This window comes from Agelaius tricolor, unplaced genomic scaffold, assembly GCF_023055355.1.
Source record: "Agelaius tricolor isolate 1412-34295 unplaced genomic scaffold, bAgeTri1.0.p SCAF_19, whole genome shotgun sequence".
In the NCBI taxonomy this organism is placed as follows: domain Eukaryota; kingdom Metazoa; phylum Chordata; class Aves; order Passeriformes; family Icteridae; genus Agelaius; species Agelaius tricolor.
Genome location: NW_027269279.1, coordinates 1,310,681 through 1,332,923, shown reverse-complemented (window position 1 = coordinate 1,332,923; position 22,243 = coordinate 1,310,681). Strand labels below are relative to the sequence as shown.

Genomic DNA, 22,243 nt, shown 5'->3' with positions numbered 1-22,243 from the left:
CACCAGGGCTGTAAAACAATTTCCTCTGTGCTGCTGTTTCTCTGGAGACATCTGGGCCTTCCCTGGGGGCCAATGAGCCAAATAAAAAGGAAGGAAGCTAAAAAAGGCATTTAATTACCCTCCCACCTCAGGGCAGGACCCAGCCATCCCTAATGGATGCTAATCTGATCCCTTCACAGGCTGATCCTGAGGGAGATCCCACATTCTTCCCCATCACATCCCCTCTCTCCGAGGGGCTGCGTGCCCACACCACCAAGATCCCATGGCTTGGGCCACAGGGACTCCCTGTGCAGGCCCCAGTGAATGCTCCAAAATGAAATGCAGCCACAGGGGTGCTCAGGGGGAGTGCCAACATCTGGGATTTACAGCTGGGAGCAAAGTGAGGGGACAAAAGCTTCAGAGAGGAGCATGGAGAGGCCCAGAGCTGCAGCAGCACAACGGCCCTGGCCCCATTCAGGGTCCTGGTCCTTCCCTGCTCCCCAGAGCAACCGTGCAGGGACAACTGCAGCCAAGGAGGACAATTCCCAGCTGGGATGGGTGGGGGGCTCAGAACCCCCCAGGTGCCAGTGGCACCAACCACCCCTTCCCTCCCACCATGTCCTGGGGGCTGTGGGCGGTGGACAGGAGGTGCCACCAGGAGTGCAGTGGCAGCTGGTGGCTTCCCCAGGCCCTCTTGTGGCCACAGCGGCCACCACGGAGGTTATGACGAGCCCTGCCACCATGTCCCCATCCCTGCTCCCTTGCAGAGCAGGGAATTGCCCCCGTGGGTGCCACTTTGCCTGCGTGGCCCCAGCCAAGGCCACAGGTCCTGGAAGGGATGGACGTGCCAGCTCTCTGCTGTGCCCCTGCCCCGTGTGTGGGTTTGGGCAGCCCAGGGATGAGGCTGCTCAGGGTGCCCATGCAGCACTCCTGGGCTCTGGAGCTGGACTGGGGAAGATGAAGCAGGAAAGCCTTATCAATATGATTGTCTGGCAAAAGATTTTGAGAATATGGAAACTATAAGCGAGATTGAAATGAAAGCAAGCTTTGAGATCCCTCAGTTACTGAACAACGGGAAAACAATGGTGTGGCCACTGAAGGTGATCCCCTTTTGATGGAACAACACCCTCTGCCTGTGGACAGGCCCAAGGGTCAGAGCAGACCCTACTAGCTTGGCAGAAGGGGTCCAAAGAGGAGTTTTTAGGGTTTAAACTGTAACACAGTGTGGTAATGTAATGATTCTTATAGGCTGTATGTAAATGCTATAGGATTGGTACTAGATTGGTTCGTGAGAATTAGAATATTCAGCACAGAAGACTTATTGTATTGTGATGGGAACCTCGCTCTCTTACGTTTTTTACTCCCTTACTCTCTCACCCTCTCATCCTCTTGGGCCTGCTCTGAGCTGTGGCTGGCAGCTCCCAGCAGGGCCCTGCACTTGGCCCTTTGCAATGAACCCCAAATCCCAAAAGGCCCCTGCACCCAGGCCCTTTGCAATGAACCCCAAATTCCACCACCTGGCTGCAGAGATCTCTCATCTCCGTCCACCCTGACCATCCTAGCTCCCGATGCTCCTACAGAGCTGGATGTGGCCCGGGTGCATGCCCAAGGCTGCCTTGGCACTGTGTGGTCACAGAGGGGCTGGCAATGCCCGCAGTGCCCGCAGTGCCCGCAGTGCCCGGTGCCAGCGGGCGCGCTCTGCTCCAGGCCCAGAGGCGGGTGAATCCCAGCGGCTGTGGCAGGCAGGAAGATGTCCCACCCCAGGCCGGGGCAGCTCCCTTTCCTTCCCGGCTCCCTGGCCTCTCCCAGGGGAGCAGCAGCAGCCGGGGGGGCTTTGGGAAGGGCAGAGGCCGGGCAGGAACCGGGGAGGCCGGGCAGGGCCTGGGGGAGCTGCTGTGAGCTCACGCTGGGCTGGCCCGGGCACACACAATGGCCCCTGCGGGTACCAGGAGGAAGAAAACTCCCCAAGGAATTTCCTCCAGCGTCGGCCCTGCTCAGAAGCTGTTCCTCAGGGATGCAGGCCAGCACTGAGCACATCCCTGGCTGTGGATGGAAATCCCTTGCACGGAGCTGGCTGTCCTGGATGGTCCCTGCAATGGGCCCAGATGGCCCCTGTGGGCACCAGCCTGCTCAGGAGCCAGTCCCTCTGGAGTTCCATCATCCATGGGGCTTTCCTGTAGGCACCAGACACATCCCAGCTCCTGCAGGGAAAGGCGGTGTCCTGCCTGGCACAGGCAGTGGGTGTCTGTCCCACGGGGACTCTGGGTGTGGGAGCAGCATCCCTGGAATTCCCAGGTGGAGGCTCAGGTGTGGCCAGCCCGGCTGGGCCCGTGGCCAGCTCACGCCTGCACAGCAGCACCAGCCCCTCCAGCTCGGCTCGGCTCAGCTCCCACAGCTCAGCTCCCACAGCTCAGCTCCCACAGCTCTGCCACCTCCTGCAGATAATAAAGGAGCTGCCAGCCTGTACAAGACGGATCTCCCAGCTCTCAGCAGCGTGGCTGAACTTTCTGGACTTTCACAACCCACAAAACCTGTAATTAATCACGCTAATGATCGGTTCTCCTTCTATCCCCATCAATCTAACCTGGGGAATGTTTACAGCTCAATAGTGCCACACACAGAGGCTCAGGGAAAATGAGGTGGTGTTCTTTATGAGCTCTCCTCTCATTCCTGGTTCCTCCGGCAGCACAAATAAATCATCCCCTTTGAAACCATCCCCTGGGAGCAGCCAGGCCCAGCAGCCCCACACTGAGTGATGGTGAAACAAGGGAGGAATGAGCACGGAGCATCCGAGCCAGTGGGAAATCCCAGGAGTTCATTTATTCCCAGTTAGAGCTAATCACTGCAGTGGCATGGGCTCTGCACTCCCAGCAGGGACCATCAGCACGAGGAGCAGCCCTGAGCTCGGGCACAGCTCCCTCCACAGCCAGCAAAAGGTGCTGGGGGTGCTGGAAGTGGAGCCTGCTGAGCTCCAGCTGTGGGGTGGAAAGCTGGAGTGTGAGTAAACAGCAGCACTGATGATGAGGAGGAGGCTGAGTGGGAGGAAGAGCAGCTCCCATGGCTGGGAAGGAACCAGGAGAGCCAGGAGCAGTGTCCAGCCCAGCCCTCAGCCAGCAAAGCTCCCAGCCCTGAGCAGGATGAGCTCAAGGGAGTGACCAACATCCCGGGACAGGGATGGACATGGAAATGCCACCAGATCTGCCCAAAGCCACTCACGGAGCCACGAGTGGGACACAGGGCTCTTGGCATCTCAGCAATGAGTGTGCACCAGGAAAACCTCCCACCCCTCTGGAAGCTCTGGCACGGCCCAGTGGCTCCATCATCACCATCCTCCTCCTCAAAGAGCTCCTCAAACACCCTCCCACTGCCTCGGGAACAAACCTGACTGAGCAGGCCTGGGGGGTCAGCCGAGGATTTCCCAGTTTCTGGATGGAGATGGACTTTGTGGCTCCCCAAAATCCCCACTTGGAGCTGCCAGGGAGCCTGGAGGGTGACTCTGATTTCGGGAACTGGGAAAGTCTTCACCTGCATTTTAAATTAGTGTTGCAACAGCATCAGGCCTCAAGCAAACGGAGCAGGACACAGGTGGGATTCTCTGTCACTGCTCAACCAAGTGCAGGGAGGGAATTGGAAGCAGATGTTGATCAAAAAGAGCTCCAAACCCTTCCAAGCCACTGAGCTCACAGGTCCCTGGACTGCCCCTGCCTCCAGGCAGGCCCAGTCTGGACTTAGAGATCTGCCCAAATCAAAACACCCAGAAATTTAAATGGAAAACTTCTGCCTGAGCAGGATCTGCTGGATTTACCCAAGGCTCTGCCATTCCAGGGTGCAGGAACCTCTCTGTGCTCTCTCATTTTGTTTTCAGTGAGACTTGGGAGGATGGGAAAAGGCAGGATGGGCAGAACCAAAGGGATTTTGTACCTTGTGAGGATCCACATTTGCACAGTGTATTTTAATGTTCCTTCCAGCTCCTTCTCCATCAGCTTCAGGGGAAAAATGCAAGATTCCCCTGTGATCTGTGTTTGTGCCAAGGGATGCACAGGCTGTGTCCCAGGACAGGCAGGACAGCCCAGAGCTGTGCACCAGAGGCACAGCCACATCTCCTAAAGTAGAGGGATCACAAAATAAATGTTTTATTTTAGGATCACAAGGTGCTCAGGCAAAGATCCAGTGCTGAGTCAGGGCTCTACCAAGTCCCCTACATTCTCTACAATAAACAGATGGGTTTTTTGGGGGGAAGGAATGCCTTTTGCAGACACTGAGGTTGAAAAAATCAATAAATCCAGAGCACACTTAGGAAAATGCTTGTAATTTAAAAAGAGCATTTTTTAAAAAATTCAAACTGTTTCCCCCCTTTTCAAAATATTTTCTCTCTGTTTTATTATCTTTTTAAAAATTTTTCATGCTCCCAATGCTTTCAAAACAATATTCAAAAGGGTTAAAATATGCACTCTGACCACCCAAAAGATTTTCTCCCACCGTGTTTTTATTGCACCGAATCAAAAGAAAAACTTTTTGGTTCAAATAAACTTGAAACAATTCCTTCTCCTCCCCCCTTCCCTCCAGCATTTTGGTTTAGCCAGTGAGTGGAAAAATCAATTATTCGCACTCCTCTAGGCCGATAAAAAGCTTCAGGACTCCACAAAGAGGCTCAAGGGAGCAGTTGTGTTGTACAGCAAATAAAACAGGCTCAGGTTCTCAGCTCTCCTCTGGGGTCACCCAGGATCCTGTGCTGAGCTCGGCGCTGCTGGGGTGACACAGGCAGTGAAGAGCCAAAGCATTGTCACTGGGGGAACTAAAACATCCTCCTGGGGGGACATCACATCCTCCTGGGGGACTAAAGCATCCTCCTGGGGGGACATCACATCCTCCTGGGGGGCTAAAACATCCTCCTGGGGGGACATGAGATCCTCCTGGTGGGACATCAGATCCAACTTTGGTGGGACATCACATCCTCCTGGTGGGACATCACATCCTCCTTCTGGTGGGACATCACATTCTCCTGGTGGGACACATGTCATCCTGGTGGGACATCACATCCTCTTTTGGTGGGACATCAGACCCTCCTGGTGGGACCTCATGGCTGCCAAGCGTGTCTGGAGCCAGGGCTGAGCCCATTCCCACCCCACAGTGACAGACACCCCAAGGGACAGCCCCCAGTGCCCCCACCCAGGCCCAGGTCTGCAGCTCCCTGAGCCACCTTCCCCTGCAGGGAAGGACGGGCAGAGATAAATAATGCTGTGATGTTTCAGGATACATCCAAGCATGGTTTTTGTTCCAGGGTTTTTGAGGGTGAATTTATGCATAACTGCAGTGGAAGTAGGGGTTTTTAAAGCAAACTACACATTAAAAGTAAATCAATATTAATTTCTGGAGCCTTTTATTTCCAGCCTCCAGCTGGCAGCTGTATTTGCTTCAGCCCTGTAAAATCTGGTGGGAAAGCTGTTGAGGAAGGAGAAGCTGCAGAAGAAGGCCTGAGAACCTGTGTGAGAGGAAGAGTCACAGTGACACTCAGGGCCATCACTGTGACAGCTGCTCTGGGTCGTGTCCTCCTTGGAAGAGATTTCAAGGAAATGAAGACGAGGAATGCAGAAAGGTGAAGATGGGGATCTCTGTGTTTCATTAAACAAACTCAGCCCAGGTGAAACCCAGGTGGCCTCTCCAAGGGTCAGCCTGGATGGAGCCGGAGCCTTTCCCCACCAGGAGTCATCGGATCCTGGAACGGTTTGGGTTGGAAAGGACCTTAAAGGACTTAAATGTCCAGTGCCACCCAACCAGTGCCACCTCCTGCCATGGGCAGGGACACCTTCCACTGGCCCAGGTTGCTCCAAGCCCTGTCCAACTTGGGGACACTTCCATGGATCCAGGAACAGCCACAGCTTCTCTGGGCACCGTGTGCCACAGGGATCCACCAGATCGCCGCTGCTGGGAGGCTTTTGGCCCCGGGGCTCCATCAGCCGCTGGGGTCGCTCTCGGCGCCGGTGCCAGTACCGGGCATCCCTAACCCCGGGGCTCCATCAGCCGCTGCCGGTGCCGGTGCCGGTGCCGGTATCGGTGCCGGTATCGGTATCGGTATCGGTGTCGGTCCCGGTGCCGGTCCCGCCCCGTCCCTCGCTGCGGCTCCGCCCTGTCCCCTCCCGTCCCGCCGCCGTCCCCGCCCGCCGCGCTCCCGGTGCCGCGGGGCAGCCGCAGCATGGCCGAGCTGCGCATCGCCCCGGCCCCGGCCCCGAGCCCCGCCGCTGCCCCGCTCCCACCGCCGGCCGCAGCCCCAGCCCCGGCCCCGGCGCCGGCCCCGGTCCCGACCCGCCCCTCGGCGCCCGCCCCGGGCCGCCCATAAAAGCGGCCCCGCGCCCGCCCAGCTCCGCCGCCGCCGCCGCCGCCGCTCCGCCGCCGGCCATGGCCAAGGACCAGCTGAAGCCGCGGCTGTGCCGAATGCTCAAGGGGGAGAGCGGCTACGGCTTCCACCTGCACGGCGAGAAGGGCAAGAGCGGCCAGTTCATCCGCAAAGTGGAGCCCGGCTCGCCCGCCGAGGCGGCGGGGCTGCGCGCCGGGGACCGCGTCGTGGAGGTGAACGGGCTCAACGTGGAGCAGGAGACGCATCACCAGGTGCGGGACGGAGCGGGGACACGGCCGGGGCACCGCGGAACCCCGCGCCCAGCGGGGTTTGTGCCCGCTCCAGCGGGGGCTTCACCCAAAATATCCCCGGTGGAGCATCCCCGGCCTGGCCGCGGTGGGGTGGGTACCACGGTGGGGTGGCTACCCCGGGGGGGGGGGTGGGTGCAGCCGTGGGGCTGCTGCAGCCGTGGGGTGGGTACCACGGTGGGGTGGGTACCATGGTGGGGTGGATGCCCCCCGAGATGCCAGGGCTGGGCTTTGCGCGGCCCGGGAGCCGCAGCCCCGTGCGGGGTCGCGCTGCCGGGCGCAGGGCGCTGCAGTCGTGTCAAGGTGGGGAAGGCGAAGGAAGGTGTGTGGGGCTGGGCAGGGCTCTGCCGCGTTATGCAATCTGTGGTGGAAAGGAATGGGGAGACCCGGGCTTTATTTCCGGCTCTGCTGTGGGTTTTCTTGGCTGCTTTAGGCGAGCTGCGCCTGCCTGTGCAGCTCGGAGTGTAGGAAGATGCCTGAAAATCTCCAGATAGAGCTGTGCAGATGTTCAGCGGTTGGGCTGGCCGGAGAGCGATAGGGCTCGGAGGGGGAGCCGTGGCTCTTCCTGACCACGCTGGGACCGGGCAGCTCCGAGGGTGCTGTTTCTGCTCCAACAGAAGCTGTTTTAGGCTGTGGCATTTTCTCCTTGTAAAACTGAAACTTGCATTTGTCAAACAATTTAGTCTAAAAAAACCGAGAAACGCGGAAAAAAAGCAAGCAATGAGAAAAAACAAAACAAACAAGCAGTGAGGTTCAAGCTGCTCCAGTCCTGCTGGACACTCGGAGCCTGGCAGGGGCACAATTTGCCTCGTGGTTTGTGGGGCTCAGCAGGATTTGGTGTTTTAGTAACTTAAAACATCTGCTCAGCCCCGCTGCCAGCACTGCAGGGGACAGAGATGGGATGTGCCTCGAGCCCGCAGGGTTTTGGGGGGCTCTGTGTTCCCAGACCTCGCCCCAGGTGTGGATGTTGCTGTGCTGAAGGTGGAGCTGATCCTTCCAGGTGGCTCCAGTAAAGCCCCGTGTGCTCCTCTCCATGAGCCTGGTGGGGTTTGGTGGCTAACTGAGCTTGTTTTGGTGCTCTGAGCCAGCCGTGTGAAAGTTGATGTTTGTCCTGAGTGCGATTTCAAACCCCTTGAAGGAGGATCCCCATCTTTGATGTGGCTGGGCAGGAAGGAGAGCTGTGTTCCTGTGGTGCCTTGGAAGCCACCAGAGCTCCCTGCTGGCGCTGGGCTGCTGGGGACGGGCGATAGCGGAGCCAGCTGCGCCTTTGAAACGTGCTGGGGCTTCCCAGTAGGTCAAGTGAAATGGGAGGGGGAAATTTCTCTTTCTTCCTTTTTTTTTTTTTTTTGTTGTTGTTTGTTTTTGTTTTTGCTGCTGGCGGCAGGACGGAGCGCTGGCACTCGCTGGCTGCTGCAGAGCAGTGATTGGAACAGGGGGTCCCATCCAGTGTGTCCAGGAGCTCGGTGCCTGCTCTGGCTGCCGTGGCACTGGGATCTGTGACAGTACCAGTGGTGGGAGCCCTGCCTGCCTGGGGTCACCCTTTTCCCTGCCTCAATGCCATGAGAACCAATTCCTTCCCCCAAAAGCCCTGATGGGCCGTGGCGAGGGCGATGCCCTGGCGGGTCACACGATGGCTCTGAGCCGCCACCTCACCGTGGCCCTTCCTCTGCTGCTCCTTGCCCAGCCTTGAACAAGTAACACTTCTCCATGTGCATAGGGGAGCCCGCAGCACACAAGGCCTCGCTGGTTGGGTGTAACTGTGTTTCCAGCTGAAGCTGGCAGCATTTTTGTCTTTGTTCTCTGTTTTTTTTCTTGGCCATGCCCAAGGAGCGCAGGCAGTGCATGCTCTGTCTCAGGCTTGCATCCTGGGTTCCTCGGAACCGGGCAGAGCCGCAGCTCCTGGGCACAGAAATGCTCCTGCTGCCCGGGGAGCCTGGCAGCATGGAGCAGGGCACGGGCACCTCTGTGGGAGCAGCTGCTGCTGGTGGCACCGTGAGTCCTTCCTGGGCGCTGCTGTTTGGCAAGGGTGGCGGGGCCGGCGCTGCCGGGCTGGCGCTGCTGGCGCAGGGGTAAAAGTCAGCCTGGGTGGAGCTGCGGAAATGGTGGGGCTGGCTCGGGTGCTGAGGAGGTCCCAGATGAGCAGGGCAGGCTGCATTGTCTCCAGAAGCCTGCGGGACTCCGGGCTGGGAGCATGGCTCGCAAGCGGGTATGGTGCTGGCCAGGAGCTCGCCGGGGGCTGCTGCTCTGCCTCCCGCCTCTCTGCTCTGCCCCCAGGGAGAGCTGCTGCCTCGGGGGGCTCCTCACGGCCCCTCCTGCTCGTCCTGCTTGTGGGGAGGGGGCAAGGGGCTGCTCTGTGCCACTCTCCATCCCTGCCTGGCTCAGCCCCCAGCACTCGTGGGACCTTCGCTCCATCGCTGCTGTTGCTGTAGGGGGGCTCGGCCATGGGGTGAGCCCAGCACTGCTCCAGCCCAGCTTTGGACCCTTCTGTGCACTCTCTGAGTTTCTCTGCAGTCTGTGGGACCCCTGTGATCCCCTGTGCTGCCTGGAGCACCTGAACTGCAGGCTCTGGGGGATGTCCCTGCAGGGCCAGCACCTTCCCCGTCCACATCTTTGCTGCCGTGCTTTGGCTGCTGCTGCTGCCAGGTCCCCTCTGGGAGAATGTCCCTGCACAGGCACTGCTGGTGTCAGCAGCACCGTCTGATGGCAGATGTAAACGGATCTGAACGGGAGCAGATGGATTTTCTGGGCCTGATGGATCAGCACCCTCCAGGCTGGTTACGGAGGGAGCTCAGGATTGCTGCTGTGCAGGCAGGGGCTGCAGTGGATGAGTTGCTTCAGCCCTGGCTGCAGCCTGTACATTTCTTACAGGCTGGTTTTTTTCTTGTTTGCAGATACCGGCTCTGTTGACCTTGAGTGGAGCTCGCAGGGAGTAAATAAATGCTGGTTAATTGCGTATTAGGCTCGTTTGTCGCTCTAACCTTGGCGTGTCTGGCCACTGTGACCTAGATCAGAGCAGGAGCCCTGCAAGGAGCCCCGGGCTGCTTTTGGGGGGTTCCCAGCACATCTGGGGTGTTCAGGGCCGCCCCATGGCTGGGGGTGGGAGCTGAGCAGCACTGCCAGCAATGCCACCCCTCCTCCTCCTCGGGATGAAGGCCTGTGCAGGGAGGAGGTGCCCTCAGCAGCTGCCAGCAGTGGGTCTGGAGGTGGTTTCCCTGTGGATGTTCTGGGTTTTCCCTGTCTCCATCCCAGCCCGCTCTGGTGGGATTTACCCCATGCCTGGCTGTGGGATCAGCTCCTCCTGGCTCTCTGCGGTGTCAGTGCCTGTCGGAGCCTCTGCCAGTCCCTGATCCTGCAAAGGAGCCGGGCACAGCAGGACAATGTCCCCATTCAGCCCTGCTGGAGCTGGATCCTGCCAGGGACGGGCTCATCTCCCGCTCCCAGCACTGGCTCCCCTCTTCTCTGCTGTTTCCCAGCACAGGCTGGGGATGGATGCATGGATTGGGCTGTTTGCTTCCTAAATCTACCCCTAGCCTGCACAATGGTGTGGTGGGGACAGTCCAGCATTTGACTGCCCACGTTGGTGCTTGGAGCCTTCCCGTGCCCCCTGGCTCATGCCCTGCCCTGGGTACGGGAGTAGGACACCCTGGATTGGAGAGACAAGGGTGTTTGCTTGGTGGGACAGAGGGTTGCTGATGCTCGAGGGGCAGTGCCAGCCTCTGGAAGCTCCTGACCGAGCAGGAGGCCATCCCAGGTAGCTGGGCAGGGTGATCCTGGGTGGCCTGGGCAGAGCTGCTGTGTGGCTGCAGGACCTGGGCTGGAAGAGATCCCCAGGCATCTCCCAGAGCTGTGTCCTCGCCCTTTCTGCCTCATCACCTGTATCTGGGAGCATAACCCTGTACCCAGACTGGAGCTGCAGTGCTGGGGGGCAGCTGATGGCCCTTGGGTGCCACCCCCGGTGTCCCCTGGGCTCCATCTGAGCCGTCCCTGTTGTCCCCAGGTGGTGCAGCGCATCAAGGCCGTGGAGACGGAGACGCGGCTGCTGGTGGTGGACAAGGAGACGGACGAGTACCTGTGCAGCCTGCGGCTCACCTGCACCGAGGACATGGTGCACAACGGGATCCTGCTGGGCTCGGCAGTGCCCCCTGCCAAGGGCCTGCCCAGCGACAACGGCGAGCTCTGGAAGCCACAGCTGGATCTGAGCGGGGGCAGCCTCCAGAGGCATTCCCACAGCTTCTCCTCCCACGGCAGCAGGAAGGTGAGGGGGGCTCTGGGGAGGGCGTGGGACCCCCTGGGATCTCCTTCCTCCTTGGGCATGGCTTGTCCCGTCAGAGAAAACCCTTCTGTGTGTGGCTGTCACCCTGGGGACCCCCAGTGTCCCTGTGGAATCTCTCACTCCAGGCAGTTGAGGGCTGTGCATTCCCTCTCCTCTGGTGTCCCCAAGGGTCTCCTGAGCTGCTGGGGGGCTCTGGGGGCTGCCAGTCCTGGGGACAATGACCCCAGGGTGCCTCAGCCAAGGCTGGTGTCCCAGCCTGGGTCTCAGGCTGCCCAGAGCAGGGCTGTGGCCAAGCTGGAGCTCATGAATGAGCTTCTCTCCCTCCATTATTAGCCGGAGGGAGGGAACATCTGGGCTGAACGTGTTCGCAGCTTTTTGCTGGAATAGGAAGTTAATTGGCTCTTTTCAAGCGGCCTGGGTCTGGCCTGGGACTCGGCACTAAGTGCCTTTTATTGGTAAACTCCTTTCCAGAAGGGAAGGAATTCGGGGTGGAACAGGTCCAGTTTCCATGGCTGCGGGGCTGGAGCCGGCGCCGGCAGGAGCGGGGCTGATAGCGGGGCTGGCTCGGGCTGTGGGGCTGCCAGGAGCTGCCTGGGCTCTGTGTGCCCTGCCCCACGGCCATCTGTGCCTCCCATCCCTGTCCCCCTGTCCTGTGCTCGCTGCTCTGGGCTGCTCAACAGCCTCTTCAGCACGGAGCTGCTGGGCATCCTCCTCCTCCTCCCTGGGGGCCCTGCAGGGGCTGCGCTGCCAGCTCGGTCTCTGTCCCCTCGCACTGGCCCAGAAGTGGCCACTGGGCTTGCAGGAGAACATCCGTGGGCAGGCTGGGAAAGCACTGTGTCCTCAGGAGCCCCTCGTGCAGAAACCCCCCTGCAGATAAGGGTGACGATGCTGGTGTGAGGCAGGAGAGGGGCTCTCACCTCTGGTGCTTCCCTCTGGAGCTGTTTGGAGTCTTGCAGAGAAGGCTCCCCCTTCCCTGGGCCAGCCTCGGGGGCTGTGCTTTATTTTCCTTTATTTACTGCCTGATTTGAAGCTGTGTGTGTGAGGGTGGTGCTGGCTGTGTTTCCCCGGCGGCTGCAGCCCCCCTGGGACAGGAGCCATTCCCAGGCAGAGGGTGGCTCTCACCCGGGGCATTTCCTGCTCTGTTCCCGGGGCTGGTCGGGCTCCAGCAGCGGGAGCTGACGGGAAGTCAGGCCGGGGAACAGGACGGTCCTTTCCGGCCTTTGGGCTGGGGCTCCTCGAGGAGAGGGTGGGACAGGGAGAGCAGGGCTGGAGGGGGGAGCAGGGGCTCTTTTCCTGGGCACTCCGTGCTCACTGTGCTGGACACGGGGCTGATGTTTGGGCTGGACAAGGGGAGCTGCCTCCAGGGGTGATTCCCCCTCGTGGGGATGGGGCTGGGCTGCTGAGCCCCTCGGGGTGCTTTGCTCGTGCCCCAGCCCCTCGGGGTGGTTTGCTCCTGCCCGAGCCCCTCGGGGTGCTTTGCTCCTGCCCGAGCCCCTCGGGGTGCTTTGCTCCTGCCCCAGCCCCTCGGGGTGGTTTGCTCCTGCCCGAGCCCCTCGGGGTGCTTTGCTCCTGCCCGAGCCCCTCGGGGTGGTTTGCTCGTGCCCCAGCAGCTTTCAGGAGAGCTGGGCACTGCCAGCTGCCCTGCCAAGGTCACCTCTCAGTGCCAGGTGCTGTGTGTGACTCTGGGGTGAGGTCAGGGGTGGCTGGAGCAGCAGGACCTGCATCCTGCTCCGGTACTTTGCCATCCTGCCTGATTCAAGGTGGTGAAACCTGCCCCAGGTCCTGCTCTGCTTGCTGTGTTCCCCTTGCTGGCTGCCAAAGCAGCAGGAGGCCAGGGCATGGTGCAGAAGGGGTGGTGGACCCCAATTTCTGCCCTGCACTGTGTCCCCCCATGGGGCAGCTCGAGCCTGACCCTAATCCAGCAGCTCACAGGCACTGGAATGAGCAGATCCTGAGTGTGGGGGGTTTTTGGGAGATTTCTGCTGCTGCAGTGAGGCTGTGACAGCTGGGATACACCCAGGGATTTTTCCCCAGCCAGATTTAGGGCTTTTCTCAGCTTTCCTGGAGGCGTTCAGTGAAGGAAAGGAGGCAGCTCCTTCCCCCTGCAGACCCGTGGCCCCAAGCTGTCCCTGTGGGAACTGGGGCTGCTGCTCCAGGGAGCTGCATTTTTGTCAGCAGCGTTTGTTTATAGAAAGCCTGGAGTTTTCCTGGATTGGAGGCCGGGGTTGTTCAGGGCAGCCTGAGGAGAGGAGCAGCTGAAACAAAACGAGGAGGGAAATCTGGTGCTGGTGGTGATGGAGCAGGGAGGGTGGGCACAGCCCTGGCACCCCCTGGAGCTGCCCTGGGTGGGGAGGTCACCGTGCACCCCTGGCAGGGAGCTGTGCCCAGCACCTCGTGCTCCAGGAGCCCCGGTGCTGCCATGAATAATTCAGCATGTGTTTAAAATCCTGCCTGGGGAGCAGGTCAGCAGGGCTGGCAGCCAGCAGCTGTGCCTGCCACAGCTCTGCTGTGCCCAGGGTGGCTGTGGTGGCACAGGGAGCCAGGGCTGCCCTGTCCCACCAGGGGAATTGTGCCCATTCCTGTCTCTGCTGGCCTGGGGGGGTTTGTCCCACTCTGTCCCCTGGCAGGGCACGTGTCCCCCATGCCAGGTGCTCCCCTGTCCCCAGCAGGCTCTGGCTGTGCCCTGCCTGAGGTGCACAGGTGGGGTTTGGGGCTCCCACCGTGCCAGGGCTGCTCTGGGTGCTGGCTGTGAGCTGCTTTAATGGCAAAGGTGCCTTTGGGCCATGACTGGCTGTGATTCAGCGCCTGGGCTGGTGGTGTGGAACAGGCAGGGGAGCTGCAGGGCTGCCAGCGCCTCACCTGGGTGCTGCTGCTCATTCCAGAGGTGTCCACGGTGGGCTGGTGTCCTGGTGGCAGCTTTGCAGGGGCTGTGGCTCTGCTGTCCCATTCCTGCAGGGCACTGGGACCCCGTTATGGCCATTAGGGAGTTCCTTGGGGCTTGCTGCCTTCTCCAGGTGTGTTTGTAGGAGAAACAAGAGCGACAGCAAAGCCAGAGAAGGATTGGGGGTGATGCAATTCCCTTCCTTCATGCTCTGGTCTGCAGGGGTTGGGTGTGCAAAGGGACCTTTACAACCTTGGTGAAGGATAAACTTCTCCAGAGTTTGTCCTTTGGAGGACAAACCCACATCTTGGAGCTGCTGGATTCAAGCCCGTTGAGTCTGGGAATTCTAATGGGGGGAATTAGTGGCTGGTTGCAGGTTGTGCTGTGCTGGGGAGGGATGTGTCACCTTAGGGTCACTGCTGGCAAGAACTGGGGGCAGCAGGAGGGTGTCCCTAGGGTGACAGGGGGTGGTGGCAGCTCCTGAGCCCCCCGTGTGTCTGGGGACAGCTCTGCTGCTCTCTGAAGGATGAGGGACCAGGTGTGGGCTCAGTGCTGACCTTGAGGCAGTCAATATTTACCCTTCTCTCTGGGCCAGGAGTAAGAACTTGTGTCTGCTGCAAATAAACCCCTTGTGCTGTGATGTGTCCTGCCTCAGCTCTGCGAGGGGGGAATAACTCAGGACAGATGTCTGCAGAGCACTTTGCCAGCTCAGCTGAGGCCCAAAATTTAGGGCTTGTAGAATAACCACAGAGATGTAATAAAACCAAACATGAGCAGAAAAGTCTGCAGCAATTATGCAATTTAAAAAAATAAATAAGTGGATGGTTTGAATTAAAGCACTTCCCTGCAGCATCTTCCACTGCCCGTGGCAGGCTGGGCTCGGGGGGAGAGGGAGGTGGGAAGGATTGGCACGGCTCAGTCCTGGCACGGCTCAGCCCTGGCACGGCCTGGTGAGGCTCCTGCTGGGCAGGGAGAGCTGTGGGGAACCCTCTGTGTCCCAGTGCATTCCTGCCCTTCCCACAGCAGCTGCTTTTGGGGATGCTGGGTCTGAGAGATGAGGGGCATCGGGGATGTGCCGCCCTGGGGGCTCTGCCCATTTCTGCTTTAAAAAAACCCCTTTGCAAAGCCAACTGTGCAGTGTGGGGCCTCTCCTGGCTGAGGACGTGGGGTGGGATGGATGAGGAAGGGAAGGTGCCTGGAGAGGCTCTGCCAGCCCTCCTTGCCCTGTGTCTGTGAGGGTCTGTGTGCGTGGCAGCTCAGCCAGGGCTCCCTGGTTTGGGGATCTCCATCCCGAGCAGCAGCAGCAGCAGCCGGGTGGGGCTGTGGGGCCGCCCTGCTGACCCCGCTGCATTATTGATGTCCCCGGGCTGTGGCATCGCGTGTCACCGGCTGGGGGTGGGCTCGGGAGCGGCTCCAGCTCCGCAGCTCGGCTCTGCGGGCTGGGACACCCGGGGCTGGCAATCCTGGTCCCCCGGGGCTGGCAATCCTGGTCCCTGGGCATGGCAATCCTCGTCCCTGGGTGTGCCAATCCTCGTCCCTGGGATTGCCAATCCTCGTCCCCGGGTGTGCCAATCCTCACCCCTGGGATTGCCAATCCTCATCCCTGGGACTGCCAGGGCCAGGCTGGACCCGGGAACAACCCGGGATAATGGAGGTGTCTGAATGAGATGGACTGGGAGCTCCCGTCCCGTTGTTAGGAAAATTAATCCACAAACACCTGAGGTTTATGTCCAAAAAGGAGACAGAGGAGTCCTTTGACCTTATTCCAATAAAGGGAGAGGCCATGGGGCATTTCCCTGGGATCTCCCCAGTTTTTTGGAGGACACAGCCTCCTTTTTATCCCAATTTCTTGGCCATATTTCCCTTCTCTCTTTCCCCATTTCTGAGGTACTTGAGAGGTTCAGATTTCCCAAAACGCCTGATACCAAAGATTCCCCTCTAATGTGTAACCCTCCCTTTTAATTTTTAATTCTTACAGAATTTAGGGGGTTTTCCCCATTGGCTGAGGTACTTGAGAGGTTCGGACTTCCCAATACAACTGATATTGAAGATTTCCCAAAGATTTCCCTCTAATGTATAACCCTCCTTTTTAATTCTTGTGGAATTTAGGGGTTTTTCTTCCCATTGTTTCTCTCATCTTTTAATGTCCAATTTCGTTTATCAACAAACCTAACGTTTATTTATAAAAGCAAATCTCTTTTTCCATTCAGCAATCAGTGAAATCCTTCCCATTGTTTCTTTTGTCTCCCAGAGCTGGTTTTTACCTACCAGCAGACCCACAGCCTGTTTGTAAAGACAAACCCTGTATTCCCCTCACCCTCCCAGGATCCTGTGGCGATTTTGGGGCGCTGGTGCTGCTGCAGAGGCTGGGGCAGCCCCGGTGCCGGTCCCTGTGCGCTGTCCCCCTTCCCTCTGGTGCTGGTTTTGGTGACTTTGGGATGAGCAGCGTGTGCCGGGCATCACGGCAGCACCCGGAGGAGGCGCTGGCAGCGATCTGAGCCCCATCCTGCTGGAAATGTTCTGGCCACGCCATTCCCGGGGGTGCGGGCTCCTCTGGCAGGGCGGGCCCCGGGTCCCGCATCCTCCCGGTGCTGCGGGACGGGGCCGGGATGCCCCGAGCTCCCTTGTCTGTCCCTGTGCCCTGTCCCCTTTCCCTCTGGTGCTGGTTTTGGTGCGGGTTTGGGGCTGCCCGTGCGATTCCTGCAGCTCTGTTGGGATCAGCAGCATGTTCTGGGCATCACGGCAGCGCTGGGGAGGCGCTGGCAGGGACCTGAGCCCCATCCTGATGGAAATGTTCTGGCCGGGGGAGTGTGGCAGCGCCTCTGTGCTGGGGGAGTGCTGGCAGGTTTTCCTCTTCTGACCATTGGTGTCAGAGCTGAAACACCTCCTGGGAACGGGGTGGGTGGTAATTACAGCTGTGGCTGCATGGAAATGGGAGCAGCCTGTTTGCTGCTCCTGCCCAGGGATTTGTTCCCCTTTGCTGCTCCTGCCCAGGGATTTGTTCTGTTTGCTGCTCCTACCCAGGGATTCATTCCCATTTTCTGCTCCTGCCCAGGGATTCATTCCCGTTTGCTGCTCCTGCCCAGGGATTCATTCCCGTTTGCTGCTCCTGCCCAAGGATTCATTCCCGTTTGCTGCTCCTACCCAGGGATTCATTCCCGTTTGCTGCTCCTGCCCAAGGATTCATTCCCGTTTGCTGCTCCTGCCCAAGGATTCATTCCCGTTTGCTGCTCCTGCCCAAGGATTCATTCCCGTTTGCTGCTCCTGCCCCGGGGGTGCGGGCTGGAGGATCCCGGCAGGGCGAGCCCCGGGTCCCGCATCCTCCCGGTGCTGCGGGCCGGGGCTGGGATGCCCGGAGCTCCCTTGGCATGGCCAGGGCTGGACAGGCTGCCCTGCAGAACGGGCTGGGCGCTATTTCGGTGCCGGGGAGCCAGCCCTGCTCCAGGCTGCCCTGTAGAACGGGCTGGGCGCTATTTCGGTGCCGGGGAGCCAGCCCTGCTCCAGGCTGCCCTGCAGAACGGGCTGGGCGCTATTTCGGTGCCGGGGCAGCGCAGGAAGCCCCTCCCGGGGAGGAGAGCATCCACCCCGCGGCACGAACTTCCTCCCCGCGGTATTTTTAGTGGAACACAAAGCGGGCGGGAGGCAGATTAGCATCGGGAGGAGCCGTGCCCTGCCAAGAGCCTTTGTTCCCGCAGCCGCGGGTGCCCTGGGGTCACCCTGGGACCCCCCGGCTCCCCGGGAAGGGAGGAGCGCTGCCCCATGCCCAGGACTGGGGATGCTGAGGGTGGCCCAGCCGGTGCTGATCCCTTCTGCATCCCCCAGTAATCAGAAACGTTCCCTCGGAACGATCGGGAGGCTGATATTGAGTGGGAGCTGCTGGAAGCGCAGCTCCCTCTCCCTCCCCAGCCCCCTTGGCTCTCAGGGATGGGCTCCAGCAGCTTTCCTTCAAACCCAGCCCCGCTCACTCGTGGGCTCCCAGCCAGCTGTGGATGGTTCTGTTCAATGGCAGAGTTATTAAATGGTTTAGAATAAATGAAAAAAATCTCCTGGCAGCGGCGGGGCCTCGCGCGTGTGCCCTGGCAGCTGCACAGAGCCTCTGCTGTGCCTCTGCTCCATCCCCTGGAGCTGCTCCAGCCTGCTCGGCCTCGGGGGCTCCACATGGCACAGGAAAAACCCTCAGACAATATTGGGGTTGGGCTGGGTTCCTTTGTGGAGCCTCTGTTTATTCCTGAGAGCCAGTTGTGGAGAAGGGGACGTGCTGCCGGTTCCCAGCTGTTTGTGCAGGGCTGTCCCAGGGGGATAAATCATCCCAGGGCTTGATCTGGACCTGCTGGTGCCTGGGGGGTGCTGTGGCTGTGGGGGAGTCCCAGCTCCTGCTGCTCCCAGCCTGGGGCTGTGGGATTGCTGGTGGGGAATGGGAACTGGGGGGCAGAGGTGCCCCTGCTGCTGATTCCAGTGTGAGCCCCCAGGCTGGAGGGGGCCAAGGCTTCCAGACACACCTGACTTGCAAAAGAGGTTCCAAAGAGCTCCTTCTAACCATTCCCTGGGTGCTCTCAGCCCTGATGGAAGGGCATCACTTTTGTGTTGTTCATTCCTGCCCTCCAGGCTGGGGGAATGAGGGGGATGATGTACCCAGCACTATAAAAGTGCTCAGGGTATAAGAGAAGGTCTGTTCTGAGCTGGTTTTGTCTCCCAGTCCTTTGCTCTGACTCTGGATATGGAGATTTTACAGGCACTGCTGGTGGGCGACTCCAGGCTGGGATATGGGAGAGCAAAAATTAAACTTGCAATCAGTAGAGGCTTTCTGCAGATCCACAGGTCTCTATAAATAAGGAATTGAACCTCAAGCTGTTGACATAATTCTTTCTGGCAAGTTCCATATTGTAATTTAATTTCATTACATTTTGCCTGGACTCCTGAATGTTTTGGTTCCATTGCTGTGCACGTTCAGACCACATCCAGACCTGGAGCTGGATTTTGTTGGCTCAGTGTCTCTCTTTTCCCACCAAAGCTCTGCAGGAGTTTGTTTCCAGGTACAATAAGCTGGTGTGGGATGTTTGTTTAGTGGTGAGCCTGTGAAAGCCAAATTTTAGTTGTTTTATGAGCACTGGGAAGGGGAGAAAGACAATTCCCTGCAGGTGCCAGTGCTGTGAAAGTGTGAGAGGCTGCTCAGTGGGCAGAGAATTCGGGAATGGTTGGGCTTGGAAGGGGCAGGTCAATTAATCCACCCCTGCCATGGCAGGGACACCTCCCACTGTCCCAGGCTGCTCCAGCCCCAGTGTCCAGCCTGGTCTGGGGCACTGCCAGGGATGCAGGGGCAGCCCCAGCTGCTCTGGGCACCTGTGCCAGGGCCTGCCCACCCTGCCAGGGAACAATTCCCAATATCCCATCCATCCCTGCCCTCTGGCAGTGGGAGCCATTCCCTGGCTCCTGTCCCTCCATCCTTGTCCCCAGTCCCTCTGCAGCTCTCCTGGAGCCCCTTTAGGTTCTGGCAGGGCTCTGAGCTCTCCCTGGAGCTTCTCCTCTCCAGGCTGTACAGTTTGGGCTGCCTGGCTGGGCTTCTTTCCCCTGGCAGGGTCTCCAGCCTGGCACTGAGCTGTCCCAGGGATGCTTGAGGAAGGAGCAGCAGTGCCTGAGTGCCTGGGCCTCTCCATCCCCATCTGCTGGGAGTGGGGTCGCTGCCTGCCCAGGCAGAGCCTGCCCTGCTGCTCCTGGGCCATTCTGTGCTTAACCCCTCCGATGGAATTACAGGGAATAATCCCCTAAAGCCCCCAGCAGCACAAAGGGTGCAGGGAGGGCTGATCCCCCTGCTCCAGCACCCCTGGGGCCGTGGCCCTGGCACCTGGCTGAGCTGGCACTGCCTGGGCTGTGCCAGGCAATTCCATTGCGCTGCTGCTGTGCCCTGGGCGAGGGCTCCAGGGGCTCTGCCCAACCCCTGGCAGCTCCTGCCCTGTGGGGCTCCTTCCCAGCGCTCCAGCAGCCCCTCACAGGCAGCCAGAGGCCATCCCAGGTAAATCAGTTCGCTCTGGCTGTTCAGGGTTAGCAGGATTTCATTAAGACAGGCCCTAATTAGCTGTAAGCGGGTGAGTGCCGGCTTTGCCTGGAAGAGTTCCCTGCCCCTGCCTGGCAGCTGGGCTGAGCCAGGGCGATGTGAGACCCTGGTTGGTGCTGGGGTGTGGGGATGAAGTCCCCTGGGAGGGGCTCACGGGTTGTGCTGGGCCCCCAAATCCCTCGCTGGGTTTTTTCTGGGGGCTCTGTGTCCCCCTTGCCACAGGCAGGGATGGCAGCGTGCCCAGAGCCCCAGGACTGGCCCTGGCACCCCCTTCAGGCCAGGTTTATCAGCAGGAGCAGCTGGCCCTGACTCTGGGGTTATCTCCGAGATCCTCCCTGCCCCAGGAACCTCTGTGTGCTCTGCCCAGGGCTCAGGGGCCACCCCAGCCCTTATCTGCCCTGCCCTGTTCAGCTGGAGATAAGCTCAGCTCCCTGCCAAGGGGCATCCCTTGTCTTTAGGGAGCTTGGGTTAAGAAATGTCATTTTTGGAGCTTTGCAGAGGAGCCCTGATGGTCCCTGATGATCCCCTCAGGTCCTGGCTTGATCCTGGGACCTGATCAAATGGGATCCCTGGGGTTGAGCCTGGGTTGATCCCGAGTGTCCCAGCAGTGCTGTGGGATGCAGCTGGTGCCAGCATTGTGCAATGGGGGCACTGACAGCAGGGCTGAGTGGTGGCTGGGGAGGTCAAGGGGAGCCCCAGCAGCAGGGGAGGCCATGGGTTCTGTGCCCAGCCCAGCAGATCCTGTGCAGGAGCTGTGATTTGGGGGTTTTTGGGACAGGGGAGCAGCTCAGTGTGGAGCTGAGGGCTGGGGCCCAGGCCCCTCACGCCCCTGCTGCTGTCTGGAAAAGGAGGGCACCCCTGGCTCTTGGATTGCAGCGTTTCTGAACACAAAAGGCCCCTCTCACACTGGGTGACCCCAGGGGGGTGCCCTGAGCTGGCTTTGCTCTCGCACAAGGAATGCAGAGGATGTTTGGAGCCCTCCCCCTGCCCCATTTCCTCCAGCCAGCTGGGCTGCCCGGCCAAGACAAATATTGGGAGTAAACTCTTGAACTTCCCTGGGCCCAGCACTCACAGAGCAGCGCCTGTTCTGGGGCAGGGGCCGGGCTGGGGCTGCAGATGGGTCCCCCTGCCCAGTGCACCCCTCGCTGCCAGGGGGGCAGAGCAGGAGCAAAAGCAGCCCCAAAGGGACAGCAGGGATGGCCTGTGCCTCCCTTCCCACCCTGTGCCTTGCTGGGCTCTGCCAGGCTGAGTGCAGCACCCATGGCCTCTTCCTCTGGGGTCTGGGGCCTTTGTGGAGGGGGACCAGGATTTGTGTCCTTGCTGGCCTGTGGTGCAGAGCAGTTTTCCCCATTCTGTATGAGATGCCTGACTCACAGCTGGCTTTCTGCAGGGTTTTGCACCCTATCCCTGAAAATCAGGCTTCAGGGCAGGGCTTGGTGGGTTTGAGCAGTGGGTGCTGGCCCTGGTGGGGTTTGCTGTGTGCTGACCCCAGTCCCACAGCCCTGGCATGGGGAAAAGCAGCAGGACAGAGCCTGAGCAGCCTCAGTCCTTGGGAAAAGCCTTTCCTTTCCCAAAACCTCCCTGTCCCGGGGTGTTCTGGGGGTGGGAGGTGCTCCCTGCAGTATCCCAGAGCCCCCTCCAGCTCCTGGGGTTTTCCTGGGAGCCCTCAGTGCTGTGGGAGCACAGAGCTGCAGGACTGGATTCCTGCTCTGACCCCAGGGCACTGAAGGACAGGAATGGGGCCAGCCTCCACCAGTGTTTGGTGATTGCTCAAGGCCTGGCCTCCAAAAGCAGCTGGGGAGGCCAAAGGGGGCTGGGCAGAGCCTGGAGGTGCCTGGTTCCAGCACAGACCTGGGTGAAAACAGGGCTGGGCTGGGCTGGGAGCTGTGCCTGGCTCTGCCCTGTGCAGGGGGCTCTGGTTTGGGGTGTGCCATTGGGGTGGCACTGCTCTATTTGTGATGTGCCATTGGGGATGGCAGTGCTCTGTTTGGGGTGTGCCATTGGGGATGGCAGTGCTCTGTTTGGGGTGTGCCATTGGGGTGGCACTGCTCTATTTGTGATGTGCCATTGGGGTGGCACTGCTCTGTTTGGGGTGTGCCATTGGGGGTGGCACTGCTCTGTTTGGGGTGTGCCATTGGGGGTGGCACTGCTCTGTTTGGGGTGTGCCATTGGGGTGGCACTGCTCTGTTTGGGGTGTGCCATTGGGGATGGCAGTGCTCTGTTTGTGATGTGCCATTGGGGGTGGCACTGCTCTGTTTGTGATGTGCTATTGGGGGTGGCACTGCTCTGTTTGTGATGTGCCATTGGGGATGGCACTGCTCTGTTTGTGATGTGCCATTGGGGTGGCAGTGCTCTGTTTGGGGTGTGCCATTTGGGATGGCACTGCTCTGTTTGGGGTGTCACAGGGTGGGACAGG

General features: G+C 59.8%; 1 protein-coding gene across 2 annotated transcripts in view; it reads left to right on the top strand.

Annotated features, from left to right (window-relative positions):
• The first annotated feature begins 6,123 nt into the window (after positions 1 to 6,123).
• NHERF2 (NHERF family PDZ scaffold protein 2) overlaps positions 6,124 to 22,243 on the top strand; it is a 35,599-nt gene continuing 19,479 nt past the window's right edge. The window contains exons 1-2 of one of the 2 annotated variants that reach the window (XM_071444850.1): positions 6,124 to 6,585; positions 10,619 to 10,876. In XM_071444850.1, the coding sequence (XP_071300951.1) occupies positions 6,376 to 6,585; positions 10,619 to 10,876 (468 nt within the window). In that variant the 5' untranslated portion in view covers positions 6,124 to 6,375. The remainder of the gene's footprint in view (positions 6,586 to 10,618; positions 10,877 to 22,243) is intronic. The other variant, XM_071444851.1, reaches the window with a different exon arrangement.